The sequence below is a fragment of the Brassica napus genome, chromosome A3, assembly GCF_020379485.1.
Source record: "Brassica napus cultivar Da-Ae chromosome A3, Da-Ae, whole genome shotgun sequence".
NCBI lineage: Eukaryota > Viridiplantae > Streptophyta > Magnoliopsida > Brassicales > Brassicaceae > Brassica > Brassica napus.
The window spans coordinates 25,762,428-25,774,737 of record NC_063436.1 but is presented as its reverse complement, the minus strand read 5'-3'; the positions used below and the strand labels follow the sequence as shown (position 1 = coordinate 25,774,737).

Genomic DNA, 12,310 nt, shown 5'->3' with positions numbered 1-12,310 from the left:
TTGATAATAAGATCTTTTGAAAACATGTCCAATGTTTTTAGTGGATATTTTAAAATTATTAAAATTTTAGAAAGAGTATGAGAATTGTTTCTAATTTAAAATTTTATTAAAAATCTCATTTAAGCATTATATATTAATAAAATCTAAATAAGATTCTCAAAATAATGAAACAAAAATAATAATTAAAGTGATTATTCCAAACTTGAGAACTTCAGTTTAGTAGTTTCGGGTTCATAAACTATTAGCTAATATTCTTAAATTAATTATAGATGCTCATTTAATTTTCATTATTACTTTTATTATAGTAATATTTTTAAAAATATTATTTAGATCCTATAAATGGTAGTGTTTTTAGAATTTTTACCCCATTTGTCATCACATCTATAATTTTATTATTTAATTTAAATTAATTTGTCATCACAACCATTGTATTCTTTTATTTTGGAAAAGTATCACATTCATTTGTCACCAAATCTCTTTTCTGGAGTTGCTTTAAATATCTTCACTAATATAAAAATATATCTAAGATAAAAATGTTAGCTTAAAGTATACTAGAAAGATATTAATAGAAGATCTAATGATATCTCCCCCCATTTAAACAAAGAAACTCCTATAAATTTGATGATTTAGAAAATTCATAGCAACAAAGAAGAACACTAATGCTAAAAGTGCAACTGAATAAAATTAAGACAGAAGATGGATTCATTGACAGATGATATCTGCGCATTGGTACTTGCAAGATTACCGATTAAGATCTTCACAGGTTTCAAACTTGTTTGCAAGCAGTGGAAATCAATCGTAGAGTCTCCGTTTTTCCGTAAGCTTTTCATGTCCATGCACCAAAACTCAGCCTCTTCTTCATGGTCCATCATGTCCACCGATCACGTAGACCCAGAGATGGTGGGTTACTACAACCAATGCGACACTTGGGGACTTAAACGACCACTGGGCTCTTTCATCAAGTCTTTCTTAAACCACAAGAACCGGAACCACAAATACATACGAGTAAGTGCCGTGGCTTACTCCGATGTTGGGTGGATCTTGATCTATGCAATGTCAAAAACCAATGAGAAGTCATCCCTCTATGTGGCTAACCCGGTTTCACATGAATGCGTAGAAATATTTATTGATTTTCTTCCTAAAGGGTTTGAAAGAATTCGATTTTGTTTGTGGCAATGGGGAATAGCCACACGAGTTGAGAACGGCATCCTTTTGGGTTACACAGTTGTTGTCGTTAATCAAAGGTTGAGTAACACTAAGTTAAGTTGTCTGATATATTCATCTGAGACAGGCCTGTGGAGTCTGGATACTTCCTTTTCCAACTATTATTACTGTCAAAATTCGATTAGCTTGAACGGTAACCTTCACTGGCTCGCCCAAAACAATGACTATCAAGAAGTTGTATTATCCATGGATTTCTATACTAATAGCACCGGTTCTGATCGATGCCGTGTTTCGCCTTTTCCTGATTTAGGGAGAACTACCAAATTCAAAAGATCTTGTACACCTTGTCATGGGTTTCTCATGTATATGAACATAGTCTGTGCAACCAAAGTGGATGGAAGCCTAGAAGAGAAGTTGTGTGTATGGAGGCTTCAGAGCGAGGGATGGCAACTAATATCTGAAATCTCCCCAGGTCCTATCTTGACCAGTTTCAACTATTCTTCGATGACGATAAACCCCTTCGATGCGAAAACAGCCTATTTTTGGAGCATGGAACAAAAAAGCTTGCTATATATTAACTTACACAACGGTAAGTCTGTGTTCTATAATCAGTTCGAACTTACAAGCGACGGTCGCACTATGATTCCCGCTCACGACCCGAGAGCTGTTATTTCTCTCAAAAATGCATACACCGAACAAGTAGACCTTATCCCGTTTGTTCTCCCACAATGGCTGTATCGAATCCCGAACACGGTGAGAAGAGTTTAGACTTGGTATTTGCGAGTTTCTTTTGTTTTCTTGTTTTGGCTGATTATTGTTATTTCTCAAGATGAATACATTGTAGGAAGACTTTTAATTTGCTTTTTTTTTGTGTCCAAATGCTTACTTTGTTCTGTAAATTTGATTGCTATTGTCCCAGACAAAACGCAATCAGATTCCCTTTATCGTATTACCATACGTAACACACCTGAACACAGAATTAATGTAGTTAACTAAAAGAATCCCCAAAAGCAATTTCAAATTTTGAAATTCATATTTTTAAGTCCCATCAATTCACTTAAAAAATGAGATATTTCTAAGGATAAAAATCTTTGTATCAAAGCTTTAAATTAAATATTTAGACAATTTTATGAAAGATAGTTCACTAATCTAATTATTTGGCCCCACCAAGATATTTTATTAATTTCTTTGTAGATAATGTTTTAAATCTTGGGATCCATATCCAGTATCTTTCTGTTTTCTGATTTACTTAACCTGAATTTTTTTGTTACTCCTGAAGATTTAAAAGCATAGTTTATATGAAACTTAATGCTTCTAAATCAATTATCTCGAACTCATATGCTTATTAGTATCCTAAAGAATACGAAGTCTTTTTTACTTTAGTTGAATAAAAACCCGGAGTTTCCTTTTACGATATGGTTTGTGAATTTCTGAATATAAATACAAAAAGGTTTGATTAACAACCAAAATAACCCATTAAATTAATGTAATTTGATTCATCCGTGATTAAAGTCGCCTCTGTCGTCTCAGCCATTCTCTCCCTAATTCAACACAAAACATCAAGAGCCTTCCAGGATCCTAACAAAAGTAAGGATTTTTAATAAAAAGATAAGATCTAAGTTTTTACTCATGTAACTTGCTCTTCTTCTTCTTCTACGTTACAAAAGAAGTACCTTTATATTTGTTTTGGTATGATCACGAACTCTGTTTGTTCGCTTCTTCTTGTTCCTCTACTGGTTTGCTCTGTTTGGTAGATTTATGAAAAAGTTTTTTGTTTTTGCTTTAAGCAACTTGTTTAGTTTCTGGTTCTACTGTCTCTTTTTATGATCTCTCCGTGTTCTGTTCTGTTCTTCGTTTATTAGGGTTTAGATTTTTTTTGGAAAGTAACTCTGTTTATATTAAACCTACTTTGAAGCTGAATCAAGCTTAATTGGATCATATGATTTTGCACGACTTGTCCAACAAATTTTAATACACAAGAGTTTACAAAGGCTTGAGAGTATTGATGTAGATACAATTCTATTGTTTTAAAATTTTAATCTCCTAATATATCCTTTTGTTTTGGATATGATCTCCTTGTTAGTGCAAAGCTAAGTTACATTGAAGTGTTTAATATGGTTTCTCACTTACCAAGTACGATCATGAGATTTGTAAGTAACGAATTTTCTTTTATTTGGTCAGGTTTGTAACTTAAAGAATGGGCTGCTGCTGCTGCTGTTTCCCTATCCTACCTGAAGTAAGGCTTCTTTCTAAATGTTTTTCACTAAAAATTGTTATTTTTTGTTTTGTTTTCTTGATGTTTTATTGTTCTTTATGCAGAATTTAAGAGGTATAGATGAGCATGTTCCTTTATCTCGTACCTCTCCTTCCTCTGTGGTACCTACTGGAGCAGTAGATAGAAACTTGGCCTCTAATCTATACACTGCGCCGCTTCAACCTCCTCTTCCTGTATCATTCTCGCCCAGAGATCAATCAAAATTGCCGACAACTCAGAGCAATTCCAGCCAAGAAGCTAAACACATTCTTCCAGAGAAGCAAACATGGCATGTTGGTGATCAAAGTGATATTAATCTAAAGAAAAAGGATCGAGAAACCATAGACGAATGTCCAATTTGCTTAGAAGGTACATTCAAAGTTACATACATTTTGTTAAATGTCTTCCTTCTTCATTTGATTTTTTTTTTTTATGTAGAATATGAAACAGAGAACCCGAGACTGCTTACGAAATGTCGCCACGATTTTCATCTCGCGTGCATTCTTGAATGGATGGAAAGAAGTGAAGCTTGTCCTGTTTGTAACAAGGTTTGTCTCAGTTACAAAAACCGTCTTTTTCGGATTTTTCAAGTCACATGACTATAGAGTATGTTTCTTTTGTTCTTTGCGCAGGAATTGGTACTCCCTGAGTCATAATTAAGACACAAGAAACATAGAAACTGGAACATGAAGTGTGAAGAAAGGTACATAAGATTTGATTTAGACTTAGCATTAGGTGATAGTGTTGTGGAACATGATGAACATTATTGCTTTGAATTCTCCTTTTGGTTGTTCTTTTCTTTACCAATCTTTTGATTAATTTACATCAGACACAGGAAGACATTAGGATGCGGACAGAACTTATATTTTATTACTAAACCCTCTGTATAAATCTAACTCCTATAAGCTAAAATAATGAATTATGAAAAGAAAAAACAAGAAACTCTAACCTTTTAACTTTTACAACAAGAAAACAGCCCTAAAGACCTATCTCTATCTATTACGGTGAATTGTTGTGACTCTGATGAACATTAGATGAAAGCCTCGTTAACTTACTCAACGTCTCTCTAGCCAACACAGTCCCAGGATGATCCTCACCCGAGATAGAAGTTCTGATGAAGATTGCTTTTCTTATTAGATCATCAGCCACACCAAACTGCCCTCCACGTAGAGACAACTTAGCTCGCGTCTCTAGCACGGTGGCTCGAGCTAAAGCAAGTTCTTCCCATAGAACAGGGTTTAGCTGAGCACTTGTCTGAACAGATCTCCAACAAAGCGACTTGTCCAACCACTTCTCCACCGGCTTAACCAGCGTTTGGTCAGCCGCTTCTAGCGCGTTTGTGCAGACCCTGAGCAGCTCCACGGCCGCACCGCACCGCGAAAACGTCACGAAGGTTCTAATCGCTAGAGGCAAGATTACTTGTTTCACAAGAAACAGCAGCTCTGTTATCTTCAGCTGAATACTCGGAGCTTCGTTGCTGAAACCGAAGAGCAAGAAACAAACCGCCCATATCTGATCCGCGGTTTCAACGCTCCAGCCTTTGTTTATCACAGCCCGAACCATCGCAGGAGCAGTCTCGTTCACCATCACTCGATTCCTCGCGTAGAGTCTCACAAGCTCGTGTATCTGTACAAACCCTAGCTTGACGTTACTAGCTCTAGCGATGTTGAACCTAAGCAACATGGAAGCAGCTTCAGCTCCCGATCTTTTCGAATTCGAAGACGCAAAACCACAGCTTATAGCTCGTCTCAGTCTTCTCCACAGACATCCTCTGTGCTTCTCAGGGAGTTTATAAGCAGCCAAAGCTAATAGAGAGGCTGGAACAGGCCCCGGAGCTAACCACCCGCTCGCGACAACCATTCTGGTAGCTAAACCCCTCGGTCCATCCGCGTGGTCGAAGATCGAAAAACACACTTCAAACAGCTGCAACAGAAACACTCTTCTTCTCAACGCACTACTACATGAGGACATCTCTCTCAACGGCATTCTGTTTATAGTATCCAAAAGCCGGGTCGGGTTTATAGGAAGCTCTGATAATATAGCTCCCACGATACCTAGTCCCAGCGTTAACCTCCCTAGCTTCTCTTCAATCACTCTCAACGCATCCATCTCCTGAACCAGATACTCCTTAACGTTCCCCTGCATCAATGCCATTGCTTCAGCGGCAGAGAGGTAAGGGAGTCTCAACGGCTCCATGTACATAACTCTGGAGAGACGCGTAGATATCAAAATGTGAGTCTCTCCTCCGAACCTGGGGAGAAGATCCATCACAAGATTCGAGTCCCACCAGTCCTTTTCGCTCTCCAAGTTATCGATAACAAGCAAGAAGGGTATGTCCCTCATCAGCTCTCTCCTGATCCTCGAAACCGCGGTATCTTCCTGCTCTTCGAAGCTCTTGAACCGCGCTCTATCGGAGAAATTCTCCACCCCGACGTCGACGTCCAAGTACCGATAAAGATTCAGATAGTTCTGCCTGATGTAACGGCTCTCGCCGCCTATCCAGAGAACCATCTTGTACCTCTGGTGATGCCTGTAAGCAAACTCGAGAAGCAGCTCGGTTTTGCCGATCCCTGCTTCTCCCGAGACGCACGCCACGCCTTTCCCGCAGATGATTTTCATCGATCTCTTCTTCTTCCTCTTCTTCTTAACTAACTCAATCTGTTTCTCTGACTCTTTCCACACAACTTTGTTCTTTCTTTTCGCCGGTCTTGTCGCCTTTAACTCGAAGTAATCCTCTCCATCTCCGAACAAAACAAACTCCAGCTCTGACAGCTCCTTCTTCCTCCCAACGAACCCCTCGTTCCGCGGATACGGAAACTCCTCTTTCGCCGCTTTATCTCGCCATTTCGCCAGCCTCTCGACTACACTTCTCCTCCCAACCAACCTCGTAGCCAACAACTCAACCGTTCTGAACACACAGTCTCTCCAGTTACCTTCATGAGCCTCAATCTTCCAGTCATCAACACGCGATAGCCCGTTAACCGCCTCTTTCCACTCTTTCTCAATCCCTCCGTAGCACTCCCACAGCTCGCCTCCGTGCTTCTCCCACAAGTCTCCTCTCTTCTCCACTATGTCCCTCACGAGACAGTCCTCTCGAGAAAGATCGAAGAAAACTGGAACTAGATTCTTCTTGTTGGCGAAAAACCGGAGCTCCTCGATCGTGTGAGGGTTCTTGAAGGACTTTCTCGTTAGGATGATGACTCCGAAGGAAGCACCGTCCATGGCTTTCTCGATTATCCTCTGTTTCCGAGAGCTTCTGCATTTTGCTCTGTCCGACATGAAGCAGCTCATCCCTTGAAGCTCTAGCTCAGCTCTGAGCCAGTCCGCGAAACGTAGCAGAGAAGGTTTTTGACCGTGCAACCCCAAGAACACGTCGCAACATCTCACCCTGTTGTAAGAAACCGACGCAGAAGATGTCTGAGTATACCTAGAAGGTGTGTAAGCGTTATGATCAGGTTCAAGATTCTGAGATTGAGGAGGCTGTAACTCGAGCTGAGGGTCTTGAAAGCCAGAGCTGGAGGTAAGAGGATCGAAGCTGTCACAATGAGCATCAGACCGAGTTGATTCGGATAGTTCTTGGTGGATTTTGGGAGATCTTGAAGGAGATTGGTTAGCTGAGAAGAAAGCAGTTGAGGAAGATGAAGAAGACATGTTCCTAGAAGACATTGTCGGATACTGTCCGAGCCTGGAACTGTCACCTCGAGGATCCATAACCACAACTTTTCCTTTATTGGCAATCTATCAAATCCCATAAATGCAGCCTATAAATCCATCAAAGCTAATCTGATAAGGAAAACAAAAAAAAAAAGTCAAAAAACATGAGAAGATCAAGATTCAGACAGAACATGAAGCCTACAAGGAAAGTTTGTATACACCAAAATACTCTTTTTTTTTTTTTGAAATCTTGAAAACAGTTTACATGATGGTTTCACATTAACACTTGCCAAATAATTGATAATTGAGAACATTGCAGATCTAACCAGAAAGGGAAATAAAATAATCATTTTAATTCTTCTTTATTCGTACAGAGTGATTTAGATCTGAGAAAACTTACATAGCTCGGCGTCTTGAACAGTAAATCACCAACAAGACCATCTTGAGCTCTTTCTATTCTATAGGGTTTGGTTGAAAGTCCACCTGAAGAAGAAGAAGATAGCTTGGATTAAAACGACGACGTGTGTGGATACGTTGAAGAGAGTGTATCAGTCAATGAGAAAGGAGATGAAAGTGAGAGATGGAGAAAGCTTTCAAGAGAGAATGGAACACTAAGGAGCTTTCATAGAGTAATAGTAGTAGTAAACGAATGCATTGCCATTTTACAGATAGACTTTGATAAGGACTCTCATTTATTTGTTGGATTTTTATTAGGAATAAAAAACAGAGGAGACAAAAGCTGAGATCTTTTTTTATATAATTGAATTATTCAAAGAAAGATTGAATTTTGATCAAAACCCAGATGAGAAGATGAAATGTTTCATAATACCAAGAAGAGGAGGCTTACCGTTTTGAGTTTGAAGTAAGTGAGAGGCAAAGAAGATAATGAGTAAGTTGTTTTTTGAATAATAAGTAGTAAAGGGGTCCTTATCCAATATACAGAAACATGGGCACTGTCAAATCACTCAAAAGAATCACACAGTCTCTCTCTCTTTCAGAGATTTTCTTATATATTTTCTTGAAATATTATTTGTTCATAGGAGGAAGAGAAGAGACAGAGATTGGGAGAAGTGAAATTTCGAAGTTAAAAAGAATTTTAAATAAAAAGAACTGAGACCTAAACGGAAGAGAGCTCAAACTAGGTATGGCTTATGGGCTCCACATCACAAGTCATTTTCTTATTGAACAGTCTTTTTCTTCTTCTTTTGATTCTGATGAACAATGATTCTGGTAAGAAAATTTCATAAATCTAGTCTTCCTGTTTTAGAGGAAACAGAGGTTTTCACCGTTCATCATAGTCACGTCCCTCCACTTACCAGGATATGGGGCGTCAGTGTGTCTTTTGTGTCTGCTATCTTGTTGATAATGAAATTTAAACTATTTAAGATATATGTTTCCACCATAAAGAGTACTAGATTTTGACCCGCGCTTTCAAAGCGCGGGTTTATTTTTGTTTTTTTTTTCAATTGACAAATATTTAGTAAATGTCACATTTTCATATATTTTTGTTTTATTTTATAAAAGACTTAAAAATTTTATCTTAGTTATCGTATTTCATTTTAAATGACTATTTATGTTTAAAAAAATTAAACTTTATTTTTTTAATGAATTAAGTTGGTATAACTCTCATAAATTAATTTTATTATGGGGTTAATATTTTAATTAAAAAATTATATACTTTTAATAAAGATTTATACTTTTCAAGAAAAAAATTCAATTATTTTTATGAATGCTTAAATTATATTAAGAAAAGAAAAAAATAATAATTAAGAATAGTTGAAAAAAAATTATTTGAACTTGGACTCAATGGCCCAAAGGAAAAAAAAAAGAAGTGAGAATTGAATCTGATTTTTTAATAGGCTTAAATGGCCCAAGAGAGATTTGATTTGGGCTGGATCCAAAAATAATGACCCAATATAGATTTGTTATTAATATTACTTAATTGCCCTTAATGAAACATGCAATGTTAGTGAAGGAAACATGCCCCTAAGGTAATTATGACAATAGGATCCTGCTTTAATAGTATAGATTCATTAACCATAAAGAGGATATACATAGTTGTTTTTTTTTGTAACTGTATACATAATTGTTTTGTGTTTAAATGTAAAGAGTATACATTATTGATGACGAATGCAAGTTTTAAAATGCTGATGGATAGTTGACACAACAAAAGGAATCGTTTTGTGACGTGCAAGTGGTAGACCAAAAGCCATGAAGTTGATGAAATCGTTGCGTGAATGTTTCCATTAGAAATGTAATAATATGGTAGGGCGTCTTGATGAACAACCATACGAAACTAAGTACTGTAGATAAATCAATATTGTTTATTCATATTATTATGCTGAATCGTGAATAGTTGCATTACAATAAACTATAGTATATTAGTTAGATAATTTCTTTGTTAATTAGTTTCCCTACTAACGGTCGGGTCAATTCATATAGATAGATCGATCACACGTTCGGTATAATGGCACGATCGATAATATGAAAACATATTATAATGGTCTGGATATATTTTATTACTATTATTTAAAGTATGCTTATTTATTTGTTTTTCCATTTGACATAACATATGATTTGATTGAATATAATGTGCATTTATTAATAATGATTTTAAAGATTTTGTTGTGTTTTGTTTTACTTAGACTAATTCATATATAAAATAAATATTAAATTGTTTTGTAAATATATAGTGCTAACTAAAGGCTGTTGTAACAAAAAAAAAAATTAAGAGACTGTTTCATTTTGGATTAGTTCATGTTAGTTATCCTAAAACTAATGTTCAAGCCAGTTCGGAGTTGACACGCAAAGGTGATTAAAGAACTGATTTTGGGTCTATAGTTTATAATGAAGTTTTATCATTCATATCCCTTGCAACTAATAAGTTTCGACGTTTTAATAAATGAAATTCGGTTCGTAATTAGTATTACTGTATTAGACGTGTTGACGACCAATGTTTTCGCCTGGGGGGGAGGGTGGGTTTGGGGGTTTCAATGATTGAGGACGTAGGACCATCCCATGAACGTAGCTTAATTCTCTGCTTTTCCAAGCAATAATTACATTTCCAAAATAAAGTCCAATAAATTATGTTTAGGATTCATGTATTTATTTATTAAAGGGCTGTCTTATTAATGTATACATTTGTGAAAAGCCTTAAAATTGGGAACACTGCTTAAATTTTGATTAACAAAGAAAACGCATAATCTGGGATTGGCTCAATCTGCAAAAGGTTTTGAATATTAAACGTATGATAATGAACTAATGTCTACCCTAATTCGAATCTTAAAACGCTAAGATGCTTATACAATTAAGATACTTTATGAAATCAATTATGGGCAATAGTCGTGTGTTTTTTGGTAGTAACAAAACAAATTAAAGGGTGTGCTATTTTTAATGGTAGACCGAATGATGTTCGATGTATCTCTTGTTGCTTCTCAAGTCGCTCCAAACACACAGTTTTGTATGTACATGCTCACTCCCCCCACCCCCACGTACCCTCACGTGATGTTAAACAAACTGTCCTGATTCCTTCCACAACTTCAATTTCACACGACTCATCTACGGCTCCAAATCAACGCGTCTCCAACACTCGCATCACAATCCTTATGAATCCATAATTAGGTTAAAGAATTTTGAAAACAAAATGCTTTAGCTTCATCCAAAAGAAGAAAGAAAACTGGTTTAAACCAAAACGGGTAACGTCAAATGAGTCCTATCAATTATGGAGCTTAATTGAACTTTAAGTACACATTTATCTGTTGTTGAAATGTTGAAAAGGACGCATTTGCGAGAAGAGCAATTATTATATAGTAAAATGAATACTGCGCACACGGCAGAACCATACAACGAATGCGTCCGAATTGTACATGTACCTTATGATAATACAACATCAACAACATGCATGATTGACTTTTTGGTAATAGTGAACTAAAATAATACAGAAAAGATATATGAAACTTTACTATTACCAAATAAATAAATTACATTTGTAGTACCACGGATTAGTTTGCAATAGCGTAAAACAAAGGTGTGAACTAAGATCCTTTTTTCTATGTGGTTTGGTGGCTGCTCTGCACAGAGAGTTCTGAAACATTACTATAGTATATTCATTATTAGCCCAACCACAACGATCCATCTATGGTTTTTAATTTTTTATCCATGTTATTTTGAATATATTTATCTTTTTCTAAATATAGTAAGTATACAAATATATAAAAGAGAAAAGAGATAAATAAAGTTAAGTTACGATATTTTCTATAATATATATTCTCACTAACTTAGACACCAATCACACCCAAAATGTAAAGAAGTTTGAACTTACTTCATGTTTTCATTACAAAACATATTGATTGGACTTATCAGAATTTAATTGGTCTGATGTTGCTGACAATATTGCAATGAATTGTATTCATTTCATTGTCATTGAATCTAGTCACAAATATGATACCTTAAATTGGAGCCTGTGAATATGATGGGAACATTTTCTTACTGCAAACAGTTTGTACAACTGATAATTATTATGAACAGTTTTATTATGTCCCATTTTCTATGGTTTAAGATTTACTTATAACAGTCACAAATACTAAATAACATTTCAACATCGTTCCAACATATAAATTCAAAATCATAATTCCTAAATCAAATTGTTCTCGTCTATGCATGTGTAGTGTAATTTAGATAATGCACATCAGCTGGTTCAAATAATTTCAACATCGTTTGGTCCAAATAATAAAGTGTCATCTCAATGCAGACTACAAAGACTATCCAATTAGTTCTCTTCTATAAATAAAAACACTCCATGTCGACAAAACTGCACGTTATGCACCGAAGTCCAAATACAAAAGATTAACTAAAAACTTTAAAATTATTTTTTTAAAGAAAAATTAATAAAGTGTAATTTAAACTGAACCATCCTCATTGATGTTCACTTCTGATGTTACTTTATTAATGCAATGTCAGTATTGTCTACTCGTGGCTTCTTTTATTCGAATTTAAAACTTTCGCATAGTTGTTAACAAAACATTTTCTCCTTTTCTTGAGTCTCTCTGCTCTCTAAACCAAGGAAGCTTTTTAAAAGCCACGAACCAAATAGGTCAAAACCAGAACTAAACCACATTTTGCGGAGTTGGAATGATTCATATTTGTTGTAACATTTTATATTCTCTGGCAAAGCCTGAAATAGAAATCACAGTCATTCAAACGTGAAAACCATCAAAGTAAAGTGATAATGGTTTAGCC

The 12,310-nt window shown here is 35.8% G+C and overlaps 3 protein-coding genes across 3 annotated transcripts; 2 read left to right on the top strand and 1 right to left on the bottom strand.

Moving 5' to 3' along the window:
• Window positions 1-318: 318 nt before the first annotated feature.
• On the top strand, window positions 319-2,104 carry LOC106444513 (F-box protein At3g28330-like). The gene has a single exon (XM_013885985.3). The coding sequence runs from the start codon at window positions 697-699 to the stop codon at window positions 1,930-1,932; it is 1,236 nt and encodes a 411-aa protein (XP_013741439.2). The 5' UTR covers window positions 319-696; the 3' UTR covers window positions 1,933-2,104.
• Window positions 2,105-2,482: 378 nt separating this feature from the next.
• Window positions 2,483-4,269, top strand: LOC106440523 (E3 ubiquitin-protein ligase AIRP1). The gene is made up of 5 exons (XM_013882215.3): window positions 2,483-2,751; window positions 3,346-3,400; window positions 3,484-3,787; window positions 3,857-3,966; window positions 4,051-4,269. The coding sequence occupies exons 2-5, from the start codon at window positions 3,362-3,364 to the stop codon at window positions 4,072-4,074; spliced, it is 477 nt and encodes a 158-aa protein (XP_013737669.2). The 5' UTR covers window positions 2,483-2,751; window positions 3,346-3,361; the 3' UTR covers window positions 4,075-4,269.
• On the bottom strand, window positions 4,166-8,454 carry LOC106440521. Its single transcript, XM_013882212.3, has 3 exons — window positions 7,920-8,454; window positions 7,473-7,555; window positions 4,166-7,201 (listed from the first exon to the last, which is right to left on the bottom strand). Exon 3 carries the CDS (start codon window positions 7,127-7,129, stop codon window positions 4,418-4,420), a length of 2,712 nt encoding a protein of 903 aa, XP_013737666.2. The 5' UTR covers window positions 7,130-7,201; window positions 7,473-7,555; window positions 7,920-8,454; the 3' UTR covers window positions 4,166-4,417.
• Window positions 8,455-12,310: the final 3,856 nt, after the last annotated feature.